This window comes from Acomys russatus, chromosome 6 (genome assembly GCF_903995435.1).
Source record: "Acomys russatus chromosome 6, mAcoRus1.1, whole genome shotgun sequence".
Classification (NCBI taxonomy): domain Eukaryota; kingdom Metazoa; phylum Chordata; class Mammalia; order Rodentia; family Muridae; genus Acomys; species Acomys russatus.
The window spans coordinates 38,366,559-38,391,515 of NC_067142.1; the positions used below are offsets into that span (position 1 = coordinate 38,366,559).

The 24,957-nt window shown below is 40.2% G+C and overlaps 1 protein-coding gene across 1 annotated transcript in view; it reads left to right on the forward strand.

The window, feature by feature from the left end:
- Positions 1 to 24,957, forward strand: part of Dennd1b (DENN domain containing 1B) — a 204,839-nt gene extending 179,882 nt beyond the window's left edge. The window contains exons 18-23 of the mRNA XM_051147519.1: positions 573 to 641; positions 4,553 to 4,609; positions 5,463 to 5,570; positions 22,142 to 22,218; positions 23,432 to 23,648; positions 24,342 to 24,957. Of these exons, the coding sequence (XP_051003476.1) occupies positions 573 to 641; positions 4,553 to 4,609; positions 5,463 to 5,570; positions 22,142 to 22,218; positions 23,432 to 23,648; positions 24,342 to 24,875 (1,062 nt within the window). The 3' untranslated portion in view covers positions 24,876 to 24,957. The remainder of the gene's footprint in view (positions 1 to 572; positions 642 to 4,552; positions 4,610 to 5,462; positions 5,571 to 22,141; positions 22,219 to 23,431; positions 23,649 to 24,341) is intronic.

Sequence of the window (24,957 nt, forward strand, 5' to 3'; positions counted from 1 at the left end):
AGTGAGCAGCAGCCTCCTTCAGGCTCCTGCTTGAGCTCTGGCGCTGGCTTCCTGTGGTGAGGGACTCTAACCTGTATGATGTAATAAATCCTTTCTCCTGAAGTTGATTTTCATCAGTGTCACAACAACAAAAATCAAACAAAGAACCAGGGTGCAGTGGTAGGATTGGATGGGGATTTTGTTGGATAAAAAAGCTGTGTTACTGTGGTTTTTTTTTAACATGAAAAAAAAAAAAAAAAAACCTCCCACAGATTGTTTATTGCCCAATAGCAAACCAGCTGTTAACATCATTTATTGAGAAATTTTAAGTTTATATTCAATATTGCCTGTATTATTCTTCTACCTAAGCTCCAGTGGTGAAGTGACTCCTAAGTGATGCTTTACACCAACTAAAAGAGCAGAGCAGAACATTTAAACCCTGTTTAAAATTATTATAGAATTTAAAATCTTAAAAACACTGGACATGATTTTACAGGTCTTTAACTTACCATTATTTTCTGTATTCCTAACAGTGTTTCAATTTTTCAGGACAATTTGCCCACAAGTCTTTAAAAATGGTTCTCTTCTTTCAGAAAGGAGGTGCATTGTTCAATACAGCAGTGACCAAAGCAACTCCTGCTGTGCGAACTGCATACAAATTTGTAAGTTTCCTCTCTGAATTTCAGACTTCGCTGATAAAATTACACAAGTGGTGTGTGTGTGTGTGCGTGCATGTGTTTTTGTTTTCTTTTATTAGATGGAATTTTTATTTACTTAAAGTCAGTCTATAATTACTTTGGACACTCTCTTTATATCTGAGTATTGTATTCATATCACTCTCCTCCTCCCTCTAGATCCTCTGGTGTCACTCTCCTCAAATTCATGTCCTCCTCTTCTTAATCCCAGCACTCGGGAGGCAGAGGCAGGCGGATCGCTGTGAGTTCGAGGCCAGCCTGGTCTACAAAGTGAGCCCAGGATGGCCAAGGCTACACAGAGAAACCCTGTCTCGAAAAAACAAAAACAAAAACAAAACCCAAAAAACAAAAAAACAAAAAAAAAACCCCAAAAATATAATTGTTACATATATGTGTATGTATGTACGGTTCTTAGAGTATATATGTACATGAGGTCTGGATGCAACCCGTTGAGTGCATTTAGAGTTGCTCAGGTATCTAGGAATAAGCTCTTAGGGTTGGCTTACCCATCAGGCACTTCATTCCTAGAGAAGACAGAGTCTCTCCCTCTCTCAGCTGCCATCAATAGCTGATAGGAATCAAGCTCTGTGAGAGTTTTACCATCCACATGATACATCAATTGGTGTAGTCATTTTTTTAGACCTTGTTGAGATTTCCAGGGAGCAGCTTCCTGTCATGTATAGATGTTGTCTTGGCAGCAGGTCCTCTGCCCTTGACGACCTTTCCATGATGCTCCCTGAGTCTTAGCTATAGGGTTGGGTTGGAGATTTGTCAACAGAGCACCTCATAGTCAGTTGTTCTCTGCGTTTTGGCCAGTTGTGATGTTATAAGTTTAAGCAGGGTTTCCCACTAGAGCCTAGAGCTCATCATGGGGCTAGGTCATGGGAGCCTCATGATTCTGCCCATCTCTGCCTTCCCAGCATCATAATACAAGTCCAGCCTCGTGTCCAGCCTTATACTTGGCTCTGGTGTTGGAAAGCAGGTCTTCACACCAGTGTGGCAAGCTCTTTACCTTTTGAGCTAGTGCTACAGCTGTGTTTTCTGTTTTAAAAATAAGCTTTACAAAATGTTTAGAGTTCTTATTGAACAAAATATAGTCTGTATTAAAATAATATTGTATGGAAAGACATTTCCTTTATACAATCCAAAAGTATGTCCTTGTTTTATTTCAAAGTTATCAACAAAATTGTTTAGCAATTTTTGAAGCAGTCTACAATGAGATGCTAGTTAGAAAATTGGATTAATTCCTACAGTATATTTTGAATGGTTCTTGTTTGCTTGGGGAGAAAATAAGCAGAACAATGTGTGATAACATCTGTTCACTAGAAGATGCTTTAACTCCTCACTTTTCTTCAGAGATTCCTTTTGGCTTAGAGAGTAACCACGGCAAGAGCAGCAATAAACAAGCCCAGCCCACCGGTGTCCTGTGGTGTTTTCTCCCATCCCTTGTAGTTTGCATATTTCTGAAAACACTTAGCTGTTCCTTATGGCTGTGTTCAAGAATTTATGCTCTGACTTTGTCCTTCCTCATGCTGTTCTGACTCCTGGGAGCTCTTGTTTCTTCTGTACTGAACCGGTGGCACCTCTTGCTTCACCTCTGAGACTTAGTTCCCACTCTGTAGGCCCCCAGCCCCCAGAAGAAAGGCCCTGTCCTTCCCTTGCTGCCCTCGCTCCCGAGAGAACTGTAGGATGTGTTCTGCCATTCATGTTGTCTAAACATATTGACCTCAGATGATGAACTCCTTGAGGGACAAAATAATGGACTGGTATTCAGTGAGACCTGTTAAAATTAATGCCTATGTGTATTCCGTGCTTCTGAAGGCTTCCACAGCAGTTGTGATTTTATAAGAATTCATCTTCAAATGCTTTCTCAGTAAAATATTTGTATAATTCACATAGTAATCTTTACAAATGTTTAGGACTTGTTATTGTGATTTAAATTTGTGGTATGTAGTCACCCATTGTGTTGTAAATAAATGCTTTAAAAGTTATGTTTTTATAGCAGGAAGGCTATAACAGAATTGCTTCAGAAACAATTCTGATGTTCTGAATTGTCTAAAATCTTGTACCTAAAGTGTAAAGAAGTAATAATTTGCTTTGGAAACATCAGTCTTTAACTGATGTGGTTCTCTCATAACTTTGCTGGGAAGCCTTTCTGTTCCCAACACTGCCCCAGGATGCTTGTAAGTATAGATCGGGAAGAGGGTGTCCCACAGTACAACAGCACAGCCTTTGAAAACAGGCTCTTGGGCTGGAGAGATGGCTCAGAGGTTAAGAGGACTGGCTGTTCTTCCGGAGGTAGGTCCTGAGTTCAATTCCCAGCAACCACATGGTTGCTTATAACCATCTATAATGAGAACTGGTGTCCTCTTCTGGCATGCAGGCTAACATAAATAATAAATCAAAAAAAAAAAAAAAAAAAAAAAAAAAAAAAGGAAGGAAGGAAGAAAAGAAAAGAAAAGAAGGAAAGAAAGAAATACACTTCAACAGTACACTTCAGTGAGCTCTGGCCGTCTTTATGATGAGCTCCTAATAAGTTTCCTCAGGGTTACACAGTTACATTCTTCTCCCACATGTGTGTTTCACTCTACTTCCATTCTCTTCTTTTTATTAACATAGTAATAAAGCACACATACATGTTCAGTGTCTCATGGAAAATCTGACCACTTGAATCAGTTTTACTTTGAACCTTCTCTGCAAGGCTGTAATATCTTTACAAACTAAAAATTCTACTCTTGAAGGATTATTTCTTCAAGTAATGTCTGGAAAAATTTAGGTCTTTAGGATACACTTCATTTATCTTGTGATTAAATCAGTGAATCAAGAAGTTTGAAGATATGTATAAATCATTTTGTGTTGTATTTTTATCCAAAGATGATCCTTGTGAAATGTCCATATTTTGAAACTTATATGCTGAAATTCCTTTTTTTTTTTTTTTTTTTGCTTATAAATTGCAACAAACAAAACTTGCCATTTTTACTGAATGGATACAACAGTATTTATTTATCTAGCTTCTCTATAAATGGCTATTTTTCAAAACTATGAGACATACTTTTATTTCAGTTATTTGTTAAACAAGCCATTTGATTGCCCACTAGCTAGAGTCACTCGGAAGAGGAGCCTCAGTTGAGAAAACACCTCCACCAGACTCTCCTGTTGCAAAGTCTGGAGTCCATTATCTTGATTGATGATTGATATCTGAGGGCCTGAATCATTGTGGGTAATGTACCCCTGTGCAGGTAGCCATGAATGGTGTAAGAAAGCAGGCTGAACACACCGTGAGGAGCAAGCCAGCCAGCAGCAATCCTTCATGGCCTCTAGATCACTTCCTATCCTCGGGGTCCTGCTTTGCCTGAGCTCTTGCCCTGACTTCCCTGCTTGATAAACTACAAGCTATAAGATGAAATAAGCCCTCTCTTCCCTGAGTTGCTTTTGGTCATGGTATTTTACCACAGTAGAAACCCTAGCTCACCCACTGTGAGTTAGGCCCTGTGCTCCCCTTGAGGACATGAAAGGTACTGTAAGAAAGACACTGTCGGCGGCGGGGGTGTTAAGTCACAGCCCCATTGTTTCTGTCTGTGCTTTTTTTTTTTATATTTTATTTTATTAATTTATTCATATTACATCTCGATTGTTAGCCCTTCCCCTGTTTCCTCCCATTCTTCCCTCCCTCCCATTTCTCTCCTTCTCCCCTCCCCTATGTCTGTGACTGAGGGAGACCTCCTCCCCCTATGTATGCTCTTTTTAAGTGAACATGATTTCTGTCTTGCAATTACAAGTTTTTTATACTACAGCCCACTGAAAAGTTTTCTAAGCTCACTGAATTCGTTCTTTTAGGACCCATAAACAAGCTGCGTATACTTATTCTTGTTTTCTAGGCAAAGAGTCACGCCAGGCTGGGACTAAGAGAAGTAAAGAGCAGGCTGAAACACAAGGTGCGTCTGCCTCTCCTGTTGCTCTTCTTACTTCTCCCAGATTTTGTAGGAGTTTGCAGCCCCTACTCTACAGACTGTATGCGATTTATGTTTTAAAAGCTTTCCTTTGGTTCAAGAATGTGTTTTTATAACACGCTCTCTGGTGTCTAGCTCTCTGCTAGTCCATATACATCCACTGAATAATCTTTTTATTGTTTTCATATTTTATCACAGAATGTGGAGATCTCCAAATTGATTGCCTTTCTGGTACAATTGAAACTCTTGCTTCAACCTGAGCTTTAAAACAAAACAAAACAAAAACATCTTTTGGTTGGAATTAGTAAAGAAATGCAACCATTTGGCTGTATAGGTTCATTCCAATGTGCTTGCTACATTGAAGAATGTTCCTAATTTATAAAAAGTCATAATATGACAATTTGACTTTAAATCTGTTAGTATCCCAGCTATCATGTGAATGCTTATGTAACTATATTTATGTGTTTGGTTTGATTACAAATTGCATCTTCGAAATTTTTTTTTTTTTTTACAGTTGTGTCTTGATTTTCTACTTTTGAATAAAACAAACTCAAAAACAAACATTTAAAAATCTACCACTGTAGTAATGGTGAACATTTATCTTCATATAAACTTGATTTCAACTAGTCAAAGGATGGGTTATTTTTGAAATTATTAAATTAAGTAATACTGATATTATTAAATTATACCACAGAAAATCGTTTTTCCTTAGCTTATTCTATAAAATTATAGCAAAAATGTTAATTTTTCCTTAGGATACTAATTGATTATTATTAACCAAATAATGTTAGTTAAGAATGGAGTATTGTAAAATAATTCTACTTTTCTCTTTGTGTAGGACAATGAGGACGATTATGGGAGCTGTTCTGGTTTGGTACAGTATACACCAGTTTATACGCTGCACAATGAAAAGGAAGAAAACAGAGAGAAGCATAAGCTTTCTGAGGTGAGGATGCTTGCCCCGAGCCCCAGTCTCAGCTTACATACACTCAGCAGATTCTTTAGGAGTAACTTGGACCATTGGTATTCTTATTAGAAAATCAGCATTATTGATCAAGGGGAGAGTAATGGACTCAGGACAGTCAGTGGAAAAACAAGCATCCCTAATCTTAAAATTCCATCTTGATATAGACATGGGACATCCCACAGATAATATGGATATCAGGCCACATTCAAAACATAAGCTTATTATACTGTTTATTAAAACACTGGCTAAATTTAGCATTGGATTCTGTGTAAGTCGTCTAAAGAATTAATTTGGTGTTAGGACAATTTATGTCCACAAAATATCTCAGTGTCTGTGTACAAATATTGTAGCACCCAAGAAATCCAAAATATGAAACAGTGCTGGTACCAGACCTCTTGCATGTGAGATATTTAGCTGGTGTTTTGTTATGTCGTCAAAGAGTTTATACTGCAGTGAGTCTGAGAGACAATTAAATCTGTGATTAAATGGAGTTTGAATAGAGAGACAAGGAACAGCAATAATTGTCTCCTTTTGCTGTAAACGTAAATGAAGCCCAGACATCATTAAAACAACATTTGGAAATGAGAGGGTGAATTACTGCACAGATAGATGATCCTCACCTTATGATTGGGAGCATCCTGATAGACTCATTGGAAGTTGTTCCTACTGTAGCTGAAAACTCTTTAAGGATACTCAGCTTATTAACCATCGTTTTAACTAAGCCACTGTGTACACTGTAGGGTTGTCCCCTTAGTGACAGCCTGTCTGGCTGGAGGCTCTGAGTCCCTGCACTGCTCCGGATCAAGGAACAGCACTGCATCATTTACCAGCAGCCAAGAACAACTCAGAAGTTGAAAGCTCATTTTTACTTAAAATATATTGCTTTTCTCCGTAGTAAATTTAAAAAGTCTTAAAGCCAAACATCATAGCTTGGAGACTATGTATTTGTTTTTTGTTTTGTTTTGTTTTTTTTTTTCTAGACTTAGATATTTTATTTACTATTATCATTTAAAATGCTGATATCACTAAAAATATTGTTCCAAGTGGCAAAGTGTTTAAAAAAATAGCAATTTAATCCGTTTTGTTCAAAAGTTTTAAACCAATTAAATTTCCCTATCAAGTTGTACTTTATTAAGTACCTTTAGAAATCAGCTTTAGACTCAAATCCAGAGTGCCTGAAGAGCTTCTTTTATGACCGCTGCCAAAGTGACAACAAGGCTGGTCTTCACATTTGTCTGTAGCTCATACTAAATTAGTGGCAGATTGGGAGCCATGCCTTAAGGAAGCAAGGGTTTGTTTAGCTCATGGTTTGAGGGTGCTCGGTGGTGGGAATCTGGAGGCAGGTGTTTGAAGCAGCTGGTGGCAAGCCATGCACTGACAGGAAAGCAGAGTGAGAAGAAAGCTGCTACTCAGCGCCTTCTCCTTCCTGGTTCCCCCTGGTGTCAAAGCCCATTGAATGGTGTCACTCACCATTCTAGAAAGCCTAACCATTATAGGAGATCATCATCGATGTGTGCAGAAGTTGTTCCATGAGGTTCTAAATACCATCAATGGGGAAATAAAGATGAACCATTTCAACTCCAGATTTTGTCATCTTGACACCCAACATGTCACTTTAAAACCTTTCACCTTTAGTCCTCATAGGCTCATGGCTCTCCCATAGTCCAATTAATTTAGCACAGCTTCAAATGTCCCTATCGTCTTTAGAAGCCTGGTGCTATTTAAAGCTCCAGAGTCCAGCTCTCATCGGAGACTCACATATCTAAGTTAAAAGAACTCCTCATATGCATTATTCAGTTTTCATCTTATAGAAGCACATGACATTTCTATCATTATTTACTAATTTCTGGTTTTGCATGTTTCGTGTTAATTTCTAGAAATGAGTTGTTTAATTTATATGCTTCAGATATAAAGCATATTTTTATATACATGGCAAAATGAGTACATTTAAGCAAATATATCTATTCCCTTCACAGGTAACTTTTTGTGTTACCTACGAGCACATCACACCTGCGTTTAGAAATTTCCCAATACACAATACATCGTGGTTCACTGTGACCCTTCCCCAGAGTGGCTGATGGAAAGGTTAGCATAGAGCCAGACCGAACTTAATTAAAAAGGGAACTTGCTTTTGGCATTAAGTAAAATAAAATATCTCTTTCTTGTTTTTTGCGTGTTTAATTGATAATGACATCATGCATCTTTTTCCATGGCTGCTGTAGAAATTACAGATAATGTGAATAAAATATCTTCACAAATAAAGTATAGTAGATATTCTACCATCAGTAGCTGTTCATATGTACACATGTGTCTAGAGTGCCAGGTCCTTTGTAACAATGACCCTGTTTAACTTTGCTGTGACATTGCTGTCCCTAGTCACTAAGCAATACTGTGGCCACAAAAGTGACAGGTCCTCCTCTTTGTTCCCAGTGCGGCACTGACCGCTGACTCTAGCGTACGACTCAAAGTAATATACACTTGTTTTATGAATATACCGCTTGTCTATAACTTTATAAGATGGCGTTTGTTTTATTGTCAGCTACACTAAGAAATGACTCTGAATGGACTTGACTCATCCCACTGAGTCCATTTACTTATCAGACACTGACCCAGCTGTGGAAAGAGTGTAGCTTTTTAAATTTCCACTAAGACTTGCCAATGAAAGACTTTGTTTTCATTTATTTTTCAGAATATTAAATGAAATTGTGATCATTTCAGTTATAAGAATGTATCTTTATTTAACATAAGCAAAGTCTATAATGTGGATGTGAATTTAAATATGTCTGTCCCATTACCTTGCTTGTCTTTGGAATAGACTGTGAATCTATAATCCACCCCCAACAAATAGTAATTTGTGTGCTGGCCTACTAATTAGTATGGCTATTTTCTGTTTTGTTGATGAGGCTTAGATAAATGTCAAGGGTACAGCCATGAAGAGCTCCCAATTAGGCTTCACATTTGTAAAGCCCAGCCCTTTCCCTTTTGTGTGGAGATGACAGTTCTAACAGCCGCCCTAGCCTAACAGGACTCCGGGGAAAAGATCCTTCTCTGATTTTATTGAAAGTAGGGCCAGTTTGGTCCAGTGAGAATACTGCTACCGGTCATGGTGCAGAGCAGTTTTAATCCCATGTTCTTACCTCCTTTTGTCAGTTTTATATGAACAGAATCCTGAAGAGTTAGTGAACAATATTAGACCATTAATTTCTAATTCTGTCATATGAAATTGTCTACCATGTAACCGAAAAGTTTAAGACTAACAGAAAAACCCCTTTTAATAATAAATTTTAACCTATAAGCCTGAGCTAGGATCTGCTTTAAAGGATATTAATCATTCTTGGCTCAGTCCAATCTTTCTCTCTCTTTCTCTCTCTCTCTCTCTCTCTCTCTCTCTCTCTCTCTCTCTCTCTCTCTCTCTCTCTCTCTCACACACACACACACACACACACACACACTCAGCTAACAGCTATACTAGTGAGCAAGCATGAGAGCTTAGCCATGTCACAAGTCAGCGTTAACAGACAGATGGCCCTAAGCAAGGCACTTCACTGTGAGGAAGAGCACTGAGGAAGCTTTTTGTTACTAAGCCCTGATTAAAACCCTGGCACACATATCACTTTTAACTGTTTCATGCCTGGGATAAATGCCACTCCACTAGAGTTTCTCCCTCTACCATCTAGATTGTTTGCATAAATCTTTGCAGGAAAGGGTTGCTTTTCCTTTGCAGTGTGGCGCCACACTTGGCTTGGTGTGCTTGGTGATAATACTCACTAGACATGGAGTCAGGACTTCGTACAGTGTTGTGCAGTTCTTTCTTAAATGAGTGATGAGGATATTTTCATTATAAAATATGATTGGTAAAAGTTTTTTATGTAGTCATGCTCATTTAAAATGAAATTTTGTTGTTGCTGTGTTTCTTTATGTTGTTTACAACTCATTCTAATAGAATTGAGTAGCTATGACAAGTTTATAATTGATAAGTAGTATACTTTAACCTGTTAAAAATATGCCCTAAAGGTAGGTAGACACAAGCACGTGTATGTGTTTGTATCTGAATATATATATATATTATATATATAATATAGTTTACATTTTATAGATGTATAATCTATATAGTATAGATTATATTTTATAGATTCTAAATGTGTGTTTTACACACTACAAATATAATTAAGTAACTTAACTGCAACTTAAAATACAAAAACTTAGATGTTCATTAACGATGTAGCTAATGAGAAAAAAAATTTTTAAAGATACCCCTATAAATTTGTGTGTAGTTCATGGTAATGTGTTAATGGCATTTCCTTTATAAGTTCAGTCAACTCTGAAGTAAAATAAATGGTAGCACTTATTCAAGTGACATAGGATGTGTAAAAGGTGGTATAGTTGGCACTTGTTGTGACACAGACTAGGAAAGTCACAAATTAAAAGCCAGTATAAGTTACATAGCATAATTCTGTCTTCTCAAAAAAGTAACAGGGTTATACAGAGGGAAGTAGCCACTTGCTTCTTCCGAAGAAAAAGTGATTATAAATAACAAATCAAGAAAAATATTTGTGTTGGTGTGGGTTAGGAGAGGGATATGGCAAGTAAACACTAGGAATACTTAGTTTTGTAAAGTAAGTTTTTATATAACAGAAATAACAATTTTATTACTTTTTAGTGTGAGATTTAATATCATCTCTACCTTTCCTTTTCTTCCTTCAAGCCTTCCCACGTATACCTACCTACTTTTCTTCAGGTTTGTGGTCTTGTTTTTCATTAATTGTTTACACACACACACACACACACACACACACACACACACACACACACATATTCTCCTAAATACAACCACCTCCATCTGTATATTATAACTCACATGTATGTTTTCAAGGCTGACCACCTGGTACTGATAACAAATTAGTATACTTTTCCCTGGACAAGCCAGTTTCTTCCACTCAGCATTCTTTGTGTCCTGTAGATCTTTGTGTAGTGTTGAGAACTCTTCGGCTTTCTCTTGTCTGCTTTAGTCATGTCTGTTGTCCCTGTTCAGCTTGTGGTTGGGCAGTCACGTTAGGTGAGGCTTGCTGGGTGTAGCTTCTGATATTTCTAGGAGGCACGATCCAGCTCACAGCAAACTAACTACCTGAATCTCTGAGTCTTAGAGTCTTTCTGCCCCTCTTCCACCGCGTACCCTGAGCCTTAGGTGCTAGAGTTGTTCTCTAGGTGGGTCCCATTGGAACCAGGCTCCACAACTCTAAATTTTGATTGGTTGTGGTTTTATGTAATGGTTTCATCTGTTACAAGTGAAGGTTCCTTGATGAGAGGTGAGGAATACACACACACACACACACACACACACACACACACACATATGTATACACACACATATGAGACACATATTTAGATTGCAGTTAGAGTTTATGTTGGTTTAGCAACGAAGTTGTACTTTCTCCTTCAAGATTCATGACTTCACTAGCCCTGGGTATATGGCTGCATTTTCAGTACCAGCCATGGTTTCCCTCTTGTTGAGTAGGACTTATGAAGACAAATAACTCTAAAAACCATGACAAGCAACCATTCTTAATTTTATGTTAGTTTTTGCACAATATTGAAGATACTATTAAGGTAAATTCCTAGTTGAAATAATAAGGAAAATTTAAAGAAACTTCAAAGGATAAAACTTTTAAAAAAATAAGTTAAGTGAATGTAACCATAAGAAATATTGCCTAAATAAAAACCCATTATAGCAGTACATATTCCAAGGTCTCTTCATACAGGATTTATCCTAATTTACTCTAACGTCAGTAACTTACATAGTTGATTTCCTGGTAAGATATACAGGTACAATATTGTTAGTTAGAAAGAAGTTATTTTCTCTGTTGGAAAAGTATTACTTTCAAACATTTCAGATTTGCTTATAGTTAAAACTGTTTAAACAAGCACACCCTCTAGTGGATGTTGCATAGCGCCAAACACTGAAGTGTTTAAGGGACATAGGTTCCTTCAGTAACTCTCTGGGATTTAACTTAAGAAATTTAGCTCTGCAGAATGATGCTTGGCAGTTTATAAACACACAACGGAAAAGAATATTTATGTAAATATAACATATACTTTGAAAAACATTAAAGTTGGCATTTTAATCTTATAATTTTACTCTTCAAATTCGCTTGCCACAAATGACTGTTATAAAATCTTGAAACAAAGACAAAATACTGTTTTTCCATTTAGTAAACCTAGTTAATGACTGTTGCCATTCTAGATAGTATAGAGACATGGGCAGAATCCTTCCCTCTGTTTTCTGTCCTTTATCTTCTTAAGTTTTTTCCCTACTACCTTTAATCTTTAAGGGTTCTGATCAATTAACAATGGTTCTCTATCCCCAAATACCCATTTTCTGTACACAAGTTCTTATTTTCACCCAAGCATCTTAGCATAAGGAAATGGTGCTTCTTCTGCCTGCTTTTCTGTATGGCACCGCTTTGAAGTGTCTCAGAGATCAGTGCTGTGTTGGTGGAGGTCAAAGCCTGTCTGTACTTCATAGCTGTTATCCCCACTGTCTGTTCAGGATCTTCAGATAGATTGCCACTTCTCAACATGGCAATAAATCATTTAATGCTTAAGTATATTGTTTTTACGCTAACTATTAATTTCTTACACCAAAAAGATAACTGTGAAATCACTGGCAAAATTTGTGTTTTTAAATGTTAAATGCCAAAAAAGGTAGTGAGATTTCAAATGCAATTGGTATCACTCAGCATAAGAACAGCCCTTAGAAGCTGGTTTAGAATTACCCAGTTTGAATCCACATTGCAGGTGCCCATGCAGGTGAGCGTGAGTCCTGTGAGTGCGAGCCTTCTATTCCCATTGCCACGCTTTAGAGATGGGCTCTTGGAGCATTGCTGTCGGGCAGCTTTTTATATAGTCTCTGAACAACAATCAAGAATGAACCCTAAAGTACTCTGTTTCTGGGATGAGTATTTTGGCAAACCAGGGCTCAGTTCTGATTTCTTGCATTCTGTCAATTCTTAAACTTAATGATTTTTTTAACTTAAAAAAATTAGAATAGAATCCAACTAAATTAAAATGAGCCTCTGTTAATATACTGGTTGTGTGCTGTGGACAGACTGAACACTTTGTCATGTGGCATCCTATTCAACTATCTGACCACCAGATACTCAATGGTTTTCAAGGCCATGTGTCTCCCCAGAACCTCTAGTATTGTTAGACTTTCCAATTTAGCTTTGAAGATCACTTACTTCCTTTTAAGTTCTTAAGGCCCATTATTTGCATATATGGGAAGACTCCTTTGCGAACTTTTATACTCAGTCTACCTATTCGTGTTCTGCTCCATTAGCTTTGTCACTTAATAAGAGGGAACAGAAAGATCTGAGGCTTCATAGTATAACAAACTCAGACAGCAACAGCTCTGCCCTATGGTTGGTTTGTGAACACCAGCATATTTCCTGCCCTCTCTGAGCCTGGTGAGCTGTAAGATGATGGTTAACCATGGCCACCTCCATGGATCATTATGAACATTAGAGTGTTATCATATATGTTGCTTCAAGGACTCACTATAGTTGTTTTGCTATTAGGTAATTTTTTCCCATTTTTTCATTGTAACAATCCACTACCACTACACACAGAGAGAGACAGAGGTAGACAAACAGACATGGGGTTGGGGGACGGTGCACACACAGACAGAGAGAATAACTACTCTCTATTGGAAACAGAGTGAACTGGATGATTTGGTAGTATTACTCAGCTCTTGGGTACTTGCAGCATATTATCTTAATGTTTTTTCATTTCACTTGTTCTGCTTTCTTTTCTTTTTGTGTTTTATTAAGTTGTGGCTATTTCTTTTGACCTGTTTCAAAATGCACTGTTCTTTGTTGGACATGCTGATGAGCTCATTAGAACACATTATATCATGATGTTTCTTCTTTTTTTTTTTTTTTTTCCCTATCAATTCCACTTGGGTCTTTAAAAAAAAAAATGTTCACTTTTGCTATCATCCATTCACTCGTGCACTTTTTATGGGTTCAATAGTATTTCATAATTCTTAGTTGACTCCTGGATTTCATGAGCAGAATATATTATTCTTTGCATCTAGAAATTAGCATGCTTTTTCCTTTATAATGGTATTATTACCGGAAGGTATGTCTATCCGGAGTTAGAATTTGTTATTGATAATCATATCAGTGGTATGCTTTTATCTTGTGTTTTTGTAGAATCCTTCTGGAGAAAGTTCTAGGTTCTCTTAGTTTCCTGATTCTCTTGCCTACATGAGCCACATGGCGCCAGGGATACCCTTGGTCCTGGCCTCGTGGCTTTTTAGTGCTCTGGTACATCTTCAGTCTTAGGCAAGACATGTCCCCCTGTACCTCCACTGTGGGCCTTTGACCAGCTCTGTGGGTTCATCTCTGTCCTTCTGCCAGATAACTCGAAGAAACAATTTAAAAGGAAAGGCCTTAGAGAACCATTCACCCACACCCATTGCTTTAGGCTCAAATAAGGCAGAGTATCATGACAGCAAATAATCCTGCTCACCTCATGGCAGCCCCAGAGCTTAAGAGAAAGAGAGGGGCCAAGATAACTTGTGTTCACAGAGTATGCTTCTGATGGCATCCTTCTCCCACCAAGGCTTACCAACTGAAAATTTCAGCACCTCCCTGCAAAGCACCTATATGCCAAGTCTTCAACACATGGGCCAATAGAGGGCATTCCTTTCAAAGTGTGTTGCGCATGTTTCTTTATGTTTTTATATCATCACTTTCTTCATGGGGGGTGGGTTCCTAGCCCCTTCCCAGTAGAGTAGACATGGGCTCAGTGTCAGTGGGGATTCCCTCTCACTGGTAGAGCATTTGCTTCTCCATTTCTTCTAATGGTCTTGGGAAGGCTTTAGGTTTCTATGAAGTGAAGATATAGAAAAGTGTGTGAGTACCCTGGCTGCACCATGCAGCAGTCTCTGCTCTCTGAACTAGCACAGAGGCACCTGTCTTTCCAGTGTACCTTACACACACTCCCCTTAGCTTTAAGTAAAGTTACAGGAATGTGTGGGAAAGAGCCAGGGACTGCAAACACTCCAACCCTTCCTGTCGCGGAGATTCCCAGCTGTTCTAAATTGACAGCTTAGCCCTTGCATGCCATTTACGCAATTTTATTAAACTTTCAGCAACTAACATTCTCCAGTGGCAGCTCATTGCCTTGTCCTTTGCCGAGGCCTTCTAATAGATGAAGCTCAGTTTACTTGGTGATGTAAATCGTGTCTCTCTTATGGATTCAAAAGGAATTATGACTTACTTTTTAGGTTATCTAGTCTTTGTCATTGATAGATGAGAGTGGCATTCTCCTGAAGTTTTCTGTATCTGAAAGGAAGTAGAGTTTGAAGCAAAAGTAACTAAAATGTAAGATTCCGTCTCAGACCTGTAAGAGAGGCATGTTATTAGAATGGAATGCTACTGTCACAAGGAAGCACACAGTAGGTGACAGGTAAGCACAGAGAACAAGGCCCATAATGCTCACAAAGACTGTGGGATCAGTGTGGACAGAAGGTGGAGGAGCCCTTGTGTTGTCAGGACCCTGTTCAGATCTTCACTGCTGCCCTAGGCCCAGGGCATGCCCCTTCTCAGGACTGGCATTGTCATGTTTTCCTAAGACCTCCACTTCTTACCGAGTAACAACAGGAATCATTAGCACAGTTCACTAGATCTCACCAGTCTTGTGTCTTGTTAGTCCTTCACCCATGTGCACCAACAGAAGGTTCTCCTCGGGCCTCACTGTGTCCTGCCTTCCTGGAGGCTAGCATCTCCATCTTGCTAGCACAGTCATTCCTTAAATAAAGTTGAATCCTGTCATCTGTTGGCCTGTCCTTCTCTCTCACACTTTCCTCAGGTGCCTCAGGACACTCCCTTAGCATGGGTGGAATAGAAAGGGCGTGTTAGCAGAGTCTGCAACCCTGGGACAGAGTCGCAGCTCTGTGCTTCTCTGGTTCTACAACTTACCCAGGGCACCACTTGCTTACATTTGCTCTTATCATACACAAAACAGGAAGGTGTTCAGCACAGTTTGTGGTAAAGTAAGCTTGTCAAGGAAATACAATCTGCGAAACATCTAACCCTGAAGCAAGCCTTTGGTACACTTTTACTTGCGTTTCAGCTACAGCTCTAAACATACACGAAGTATTTTAAAGGTGTTTTCAAATAATAAACCTACTGTGCATGTTCAAGGTGCTACCATTATAATCCTATGCTATGACATTTTCATATTCCACAGTTGAATTTTATGCATAAGACGAGGTGTTTGCTGTAGTCTTCGGGTCAGCAAAACAGTGTTTCTGGATTTTGGTTGGCTCAACTCCAAAATGGGACAGTATCAAAAAAATATCCTTATGTTTGTGGGCTGGAAGAGAGGACTCAGTGGTTAGAACCCATTCTACTCTTGCAGAGGACCTGGGTCCCCGGCACACATGCAGCAGTGACCAACACTCTAACTCTAGTTCCAGGAAATCTGAAGCACTTTCCTGACCTCTTCAGAAACCAGGCACTGCATGATTCACATACATACATGCAGCAAAGCACATACAAATATATCCTTCAAAAAGATTAGGCTATGTTTAAAAAGTAGAAAGAAGGAAGGAGAGAGAAAAGAGAAGAGAAGAGAAAGATGTCTTCATAGTAAGCCAGGCAAGCCAATGCACAGCTGCAATCCTAGCCATGCGTAGGCAGAGAGAGAGAGCAGTGAAGCCAAGGGGCAGTCTGAGCTTCATAGTGAGTCTGCCTAAGAAAAGTTACATATGTCATCAGAATCTCAAGTCTGTGAATGATAAACAAGTTGTTTTCTGTTTCATCTGCTTTTATCCATCCTCTCCCTCCAAATACTCCAGCCTCCACCCACCCTTGCCACCCTGCCCCTCAAAAATGGAAGCTTAAGCTGCATTTTGCCTTATTAGCATCGTTTGCCATCTAGTGACTGCAGCGGTAACTGCAAGCTTACCAGGCTCCTTGGTTTGGGCCATTTTACAGCCCGGTATGCTTTCCAGAAGCCACTGCAGAAAAGGTAGCAGCTATCTTGCTATTGCAACTAGACTAAGTTTGCTTCTTGAGTCCTCTTCAAACACTCAGTTGTCTTTTCTGTGAGTTTGGGTGTGTTTTCTGTCTGTAGCATTTCCTACCTTCATCATTCGTCTCCATGTCCTTCAGTGTCTACGCACAGGGTCAGCTCCAGGAGGAAACCACCAACACTTTTCATTCCATACTGGTAGACTTTCTTTTTCAACACTTGAAAATTTTCCCACAGTCAAGGGATGTAGCCCTTGCCACAAGTGCTTACTTTGTGAATTGTCACTAAATGCATACTTTACATTTTCATGAAAGCAGAGTTGTATTTTATAATGATATGTGTTGAGAATGACTAGTCTGATGAAGGTTTATGATGCTCAATTCCAGGTCTCATCTTTAATTTCATGCTTTTTGAGCAAGAGAAGCTTTGCTTGCCTTATATTCTTTTCAAAATACTTACTTTTTTATTTGTGTGTGTGTGTGTGTGTGTGTGTGTGTGTGTGTGTGTGTGTGTGTGTGAAGGATACCAGAAGTATCAGTTGCTTCTAGAATTAGAGGCAGGTGTGAGCCACCCAACATACGTACTGGGAACTGAGCTCTGGTCCTCTTCAAGAACAGTACATGCTCTTAACCAGCACGGCATCCAGCCCTGCTTTATATTCCCAAGGTATACCTTTCCTGTGCAATACCTGGGTCCTAGGAGAGATGCTAAATGGCCACCTTATGTAACTCTGAAATGACTAGTGTGTTTGCAGTAGGTATATTCCTCATGAAGAGGAAATATTTTTTCATTATTATATATGTGCCATGGAATCAACAAAATGCATACAGTTGGCATTTCATGCATGTTTATGGAATGAAGAAATGCTAAGAACTAAAATAGCGGTAGCTCTATCCTTGACTTGAAGATCCAGTATATAGTACCAACTTTTAGTACAGTCTCAGAAAATAGTTGAGTTAGTGGATTTCTGTTGCTCTACATTACCTGGGACTGCAAATACAGCAATGGTTCTTTCCTTCCACCCTTGCCCCACTCTCTCATATCCCACATTTTCCTGCTAAATCTATGGTGCATCTATGTAATGCCCAAGTTACATATATCTAGCTCTTTTTAATAACTGTGTGCCACCTAGCGATCAAAAGAGTAACTGCAAGTTTTTACCAACACAGGTAAACAGCAGCAAGCCAGGAGTTATGACAAACTTTGAGGGACTTTGTATGTGTGTTTACCTCTTATCATTTATGCTTAATACATATGACCTTTCAGAGCCTAGGAGAGTTTCTTTGAGGTCTCAGGTCAGATTCTGTTTGTTTGTTTGCTTGTTTGTTTTACTAGCTAGAGATCAGCCTGCCTCTGCCTCCCAGAGTGCTGGGATTACAGGTGCACACCACAGTGCCTGGCTTAGGTCACGTTCTTAATAAGTGCTTTTGTGGCAGTATAGCTTATAAGAAGCTAATTTGAGTCATACTTTTATACTTATTGGTATGATATTTAGGGTTTGATTTTTAGAGAGTTTTTATTTAATAGACTAAAACACATAAGGACACAGAGCCCTCTTGTTGCTCCTTGTTATGCCCCAGCATGTAGCCTAATGCCTGCCACAGGAAGACACATTTTTAATCTTCATTGAGGGAGTGAGTAGACATGCTGCCCCTCTGTGCCTTGGGAACACAGAAGAGGCCTGTAAGGCATTTTCGTAATGAGTGATTGACAGGGGAGGGCCCAGTCCATTGTGGGTGGTGCCATCCCTGGTCTGGTTGGTCCTGGGTCCTGTAAGAAAGCAGGCTGAGCAAGCCATGGGGAGCACGCTAGTAAGCAGCACCCCTCTATGGCTTCTGCATCAGCTCCTGCCTCCAGGATCCTGTCCTGTTTGAGTTCCTAACCTGGCTTCCTCTAGGGATGAACTATGATGTGGAAGTGTAAGCCAAATAAACCTTTTCGTCCCCAAGTTGCTTTGGTCATGGTGTTTCATCATAGTAACCCTGACTAAGACATGAACCTACCTGCTGTATATACAAATGTTCATTTTTCCAGGAAATATCAAATGCATGCTCACGATATATTTTATTTAGCTGATTAAGTGTTCGAGCTTGGTGTCAGGTGTTGTGATAAACCAAAGGCAACTTGGGAAGCAGACAGCGTATTTCCACCTACAGGGGCCAGCCAAGGTGGGTGCTCAGTCAGAAGCTTGAAGTAGAATCACAGAGGAACGCTGCTTACTGGCTGGTTCCCAGGCACACATTCAGTTACCTTCTTCCATTGCCAACACCCACCTGCCATGGGCTGGCACTGCCCACAATGGGCAGAGTCCTCCTGCATGAAGTAGCAGTTAAGAAACTGCCCTCTCAGACATGCCCACAGGCTAATCAGTTGAAGGCAGCTCCCCTGTTTCCTCTCCCACATGTCAAGTTAACAGCCAAAGTTAGCCACCCCATGAAGAAATGAGGGCACCTATGAGACAAGACAAAAACCAATCTAGGAGACCGCATGTAGACATCTAGAAGCACAGGACGCTGACCATGAAGACACCAGCAATAGCTACAGTGTCTTCACTGGACATAGGTTAACATCTACAAAGGGGAAAACCATTATTAATTGCTTTTATGTGTGCTTCTAAAATTCTTTTATGAACACCTTTTGTAAAGAACACTGGCTGTTAGTGCCTTTGTGAAAATTTACAGAGGCCTGTCTGCATAGAAAATGTGAAATAACACTTAGATTTTCTTTTGAAGTTTGTTTCATGACTTAAGTGTGGCATAGAGTGTGCAAGGAATGGTTGGAATGAAATATTTGAGAGCTATAATTCAGGCAGGCAGCTACAGGATTAAAGCAGCTTGGAGCAACCAGGATCTGCAGTGCAGCAGATGATGTCACTTCCTCCTCTGTTGCTGCTGTTCCTTTTGCATGGTGTGACGTGGACAAATTATCGATCATCTCTGGATGTACCTTCGAGTTTATGGTGGGGTTCATTGGGCTCTGAGGTGATAAATGGAAAGATGCATATTCCCAGGCCTAGCCTTGTGTGTATGTGAGAGGGCTTTGCAAAGTACTCGACAAATATATTGTATTTAGTGCTTAATATTCTAGTCTTCTTAAATAGTGATGATTTTGATAAATAGCATATTTGGTTTTCAATTTTGTTTTGTTCAGAAAATTGCGTGTGGCAACCATACTGAGCATATGTGGAGTTCATTGCAATGATTGTACAGTGTTGGACTAAATTTAGTTGTTGTTGTTTGGTAAAATAAGGAGAGAGTAAGATGCATCCCCTCCCTGCTCCCCCACTATGAACTAATGTTGTGAGTGATAGTTTTGTTCCTAGATCATTCTCAGAACTTCTGTCCAGCTGAAGAGGCTTAAGCGTATGTGGTGAACAGGCATAGCTTTAAGGCCCTCAGTCCTTTCTAATCATCGGACTCACGGGGAACCTGTTACGCATTTCAGTCACAGGTCACAGGTGCTTACTCTGTATGTCTCTCAATGCGTTGGCACAGAAGAGTGAGCAGGTGGGTGAGGTGCTTACTCTGTAGTGCAACAAATGGAAACAGCCGTGGCTTGGAGATGAAACAGGAAGACAGGAAGCTCCTCTGCTGCTAGGGGGTGTGGCCGAGGCTTCTCGTCACCACCCAGAATGGTGCACACTTTTGAGCAGTGTTACACCAAGTTTGGTCCTCTAAATGTCATTGCCCACTTGGGAAATCTAAACTTCTTTTCTGAGCTCATAAGCCATGGGCTAGCATCAAAGGGTCAAAAGGCAGGTGGCTTAAAAATTGTAAAGTTTGTCTTTGAAACATTCAAATGTGTGTAATGATAATAAAGAGGACATTTTAGAAACCCTTGATACGATTTGTGCAGTAATAAGCTCAAGGTCAGTCACCCTATACCTAATTATTTTCAAGTTAAAAAAAAAACCTAACAGTTTATCTTTTAACTTGTGACTATCTTAGATGTATATCTTGAAGATAAGGACTTTTACAGTCAAAATTCAAAGATAGGGTAATTTGAACACCAGTAATAACTATGGTGGGTTGCCATAACCATATTAGATAACTGCATTTTGTCATCACTTTAGAGACCACTGGTCAATGGCTGATTACTCTTGGAAATAAAAGAGCAGGTCAACAACTTCTCTGCTTTTTTCGCTGTGCATTATATTTTGATATAGTGCTACAGAGAAAAGTTCTTTATAAAATGCTAACAAATAAAAAAGGAATACTCCATAAAATAATAATTGTACAACCCCTAATGAAAACTGAACCTGCCAGTGGTTATGTTAGGTGAATGACACCATCAGGTGAAAAATAAGGAGGTAATTTGAAATGAGTGACTAGGCTAACCACACCCAAAGCTATGTCCTAGTGTTAGCACCACTGGGCATCACATGCCTACCAGTGTGCACCCTAAAACGCACATCACCACCATGGCTTATGCTTGCCAGAAACAGACAACAGTCATCCAGAAATGGAGTCTAAGCTGCCACATAAACTGACAGTTTTCAGGAAATGAGGATGGAATAACACGTTTTAAAGAGGCTTCTGGCACAAAAGAAAGTGGTGAAGTGGAGTGCTACAGGAGACTGGAGCCATGGCAACCACAGCCAGCACTGCCTTCTGTAATTCTGACCCATGGAATAAAATAAGGAATGTGGATATAGTCTGTATGATGCAAAAGACTAAAGGACAATTGTTAGTTTGTACATAGCACAGTTTGTAGGTTGTGTTACAAAGAAATCTTGGAGCTGGAAAGCTGGTTCATCAGGTAAAAACACTCCACGAAGGTCCCAGGTCTGGATCTCCGAAACTTCATGGAGACTCACAGCAGTTTGTACCTCCAGTTCCAGGGTCTGACACCCTCCTCTTACCTCTGCAGGCACCAGGCATGCCATGGTGCACATACATACAGAACATATTCATACACATAATATAAACCTTTTAAAACAATTATTTGTTAAAGTACATACCGAGGCCTGGCAAGACATCAGGTGAAGGCACTTGCCGCCAAGCCTGAGGATCTGAATTTAATTCCAGGTGGGTTCCTCAGAACCAGCGCTGACATCGCCTAAACACATGCTGTAATGCAGGAATTTGGGCCCCAGCACTCAACCAGAGCCTACATGTTTGCACCATTGTAAACCATGTTTATAATTGAGAGCACCGTCCAAGACACTGAGGACTCTGGGGGATGGGACAGGGTAATGAAGCTGGCAACTTTTGATAGTTGTTAAAATCCTGTGATAGCTGCACTGTGGGTCCATGCTGTGACTATCCACAAGTGTATCTATCTCCAGCTGTTACCTAAGGAGCTAAGAAGTGTTGTTGTTGTTTCTTTTTTTAAAATTCTGCTTTGCTTCTAGTTCTCCTTGTTCTAAATTGTCAGGTTAGTGAATGACATTCAAAAGCTTTGAAGGCATATTTCTTTTATTTCTTATAAAACCACATTTTTCCTTTAGAACTATTAAACAGACATATTTCAAGTTGGCAACTCAATTTATTGTCACCTTTTCTCTCCAGGGACACTTGAAAAGGCCTCATAAGAGCTTTGATGGTACCCTGTATGATGGTGATGATGACATTGAACGAGCAAGCAAGTGAGTCCAGCACTACGGTCCCTATCTAGTGGCACGGTTCACTGGGAGGCAGTGCTGCGGTGTCCTGTCTAGTGCTCTGGCTCATTGGCAGAAGTTTAGGCACCACTGAAGTCCAGTTTTTGCTCCCTCACTATATTCATCAACAAACAGAAATGGTACTGGGAGGAATGGGGCTTAAGACAGGGCAGGGCAAGGTAGGCTTGAAATATCATGTTCCTAGAAGGTAGAGTCATCTACACAGGGGTCCGAGGAGTGGAAGAGGTGACAGGGGTGAGTACTAGGTGGAGGTTTCATCCAACACTGAAAGGACCAGATGAAATAGAGCCGTGATAACAGACATTTCCCAACAAACTGAGCTTAAAGTGAGGGTTTCCTCATGGGAGAAAATGTGGAACTGTGTTATGTAATACAGAAGATTATATAAACTTCAGCTTTTTAGCAATTTTAAGGTACATACTAATGAAATGGACATTCTAAATGTGATATAAATCTATGTAAGAGAATATTTGCTCTTCTCTAAAACAAATAAGAAGAGGAAATCATATAAAATATGAAAAGTAAAACTTGGAATTTTGCAAACTTTCAAAGTATTTAATCTAATGTTTCTAGGAAATTCCAAAATCCTATAGAGTGAGACTGATGGAAAGTCCAGCTTCAGGTTAATGAGCCATGACTTTTTATTATTTGCTCATAGTGTGGTACTGAAGTTGAAATAGACACACTCATACCTGTAGAGACTTCGACCATGGACTAATTTTTATTTCTGTTTTTTGTCTCTCCCTATCCTTTAAACTTCTCCTCCTCCTTTTTCTTTTCTCTCTTTACTCTTTTTGCTTTCTTTTCCTCTCTGCCTACTGTTTCCCCTCCGTTCCTGTCCCTTCCCTCCCTTCCCTCCCCTCCCTTCCCCCCCCCCTTCCCTTCCCTTCCCCTTCTCTTTTCTTTTTTTCTTCCCTCTACTTTCCCCTTATCCAGTCTTCCTCTTATGTCTTCCCCTTACTTTCTTCTCTTGTTTTCCATCTGTAGCCCAGAGTAGCCTCACAGTTGCAGTTCTCCTGCCTCAGCCTCGGGAGTGCTGGAATTACAGCTCCCACAGCCCGCACTCTCAGTTCAGACTTTGTTGCTGTTCTGCTAAATACTGACTGATTGCAGCGAGCTGTTTAGATGCAGCCTATGTGCACACATGCTGACTGGTGCTCTGCGTGTCTCCTTCCAGGGTATCTTCTGAAGACAGCGAAGAAGCATCGGCTTATTTCTATGAGAGCGATGACTCTGCTGAGGCACGGGTGAAGGCTCCTTACTCGGGGGAAATGGACTTGCTGGGTGAGATCCTGGACACGCTGAGCACGCACAGCTCCGATCAAGGAAAGCTGGCTGCTGCAAAGAGCCTGGATTTCTTCAGATCCATGGATGACATTGATTACAAACCTGCGGTTAGTTGAGTTTAACTTACGCAGTTAAATGAAAACACTCTTGCCCTTTTTGTGGGCACCAGATGAGATAAACTTAGTTTATACAAACATTTTACTTCTGGGTAGGTACAAAAACTTCAAACTATGAATGTTTGTCATCCTTATGAATTATTTCTGCTACTAAAATTGCTACAGTATTCACTGCCCTGAATTCACCCACTGTTCCAGTGTCAGCTGTCAGCTGATGCCCTTGTCTAGCCATATCGCTGACTAACTTAATACTCAGCCTTGTGGAGACTTTTTTCTTATGTGAAATACTTCTACTTTCAACAAGGATTCCTAAGGGGGATTAAACAATATGTAATGAATACTCTCTCTCTCTCTCTCTCCCTCTCTCTGCTTTAAAAGTACACAGTTTTAAATGTACTCAAGTACAAAAAACATGAGGTGGAATTACATGCAGTGGGACCCCCATTCTGATCGCAGAGAACCTAAAGTTTTGTGTGACTTCTGTGCACTGTTTCAATGTGCCAGGTGGCAATCTAAACACTTGGAAAGCAGAGTTCACCCAGTTCCCTCCCCACACCTCATCCCTGTTCACAGAGCTGGCAGGAACTGTCAGGATCCAGCTTGCTCTCAAAACAGACTTCAAGTTACTAAAGCAGTGCTGGGATTTTATTGAAAGTCTTCTGAAGTTGTTGTTTCCCTTCCCAGAACAAGTCCAATGCTCCCAGTGAGAATAACCTGGCCCTACTGTGTGCTGCTGGCGACCAGGGAGAGTGGAATCTCGGGCAGGATGACAGCGCCCTCCATGGCAAGCACCTCCCTCCGTCCCCCAGGAAGCGAGTTTCCTCCGGTGGGTTGACAGATTGTCTGTTTATCCTGAAAGAGGAGAACAGTGACAAGCCCCCCTGCACTGACAGTATGAGTGACCCTACTGTGGTGGGAGAGCCAGCTTCTACTTCAAGATTGAGTTTCCAGCCAGCTCCCTCTGATGCTTCCCAAGGGCATGAGGTAGAACAGGAACGGAAGGAAACACTATGTCAGGCTTCAGAGGATCTGCGGGCACCAGGCCCCGGCAGCCGCCAGTCCACTTTTGTTCCCTGGGAGAGAGCCAGGAAAGAGGATAAGGTGCCTTCAGAAGATGCTGGACTGCTCCAAGAAGTAGTGTCACTGTGTCACATGTCAAGTGACTTCCAACAAGGTTTAAACGCTTCAGAAAAAAGCAGAAGTGAAAGCCAAACTTAAAGTACCAGTAAAGTTCCAGTGGCCTGCCTCTTGGCTTTTCCAGAGACGTGTGGGATTCACCCCCCAGGACGTGACCAGAAAA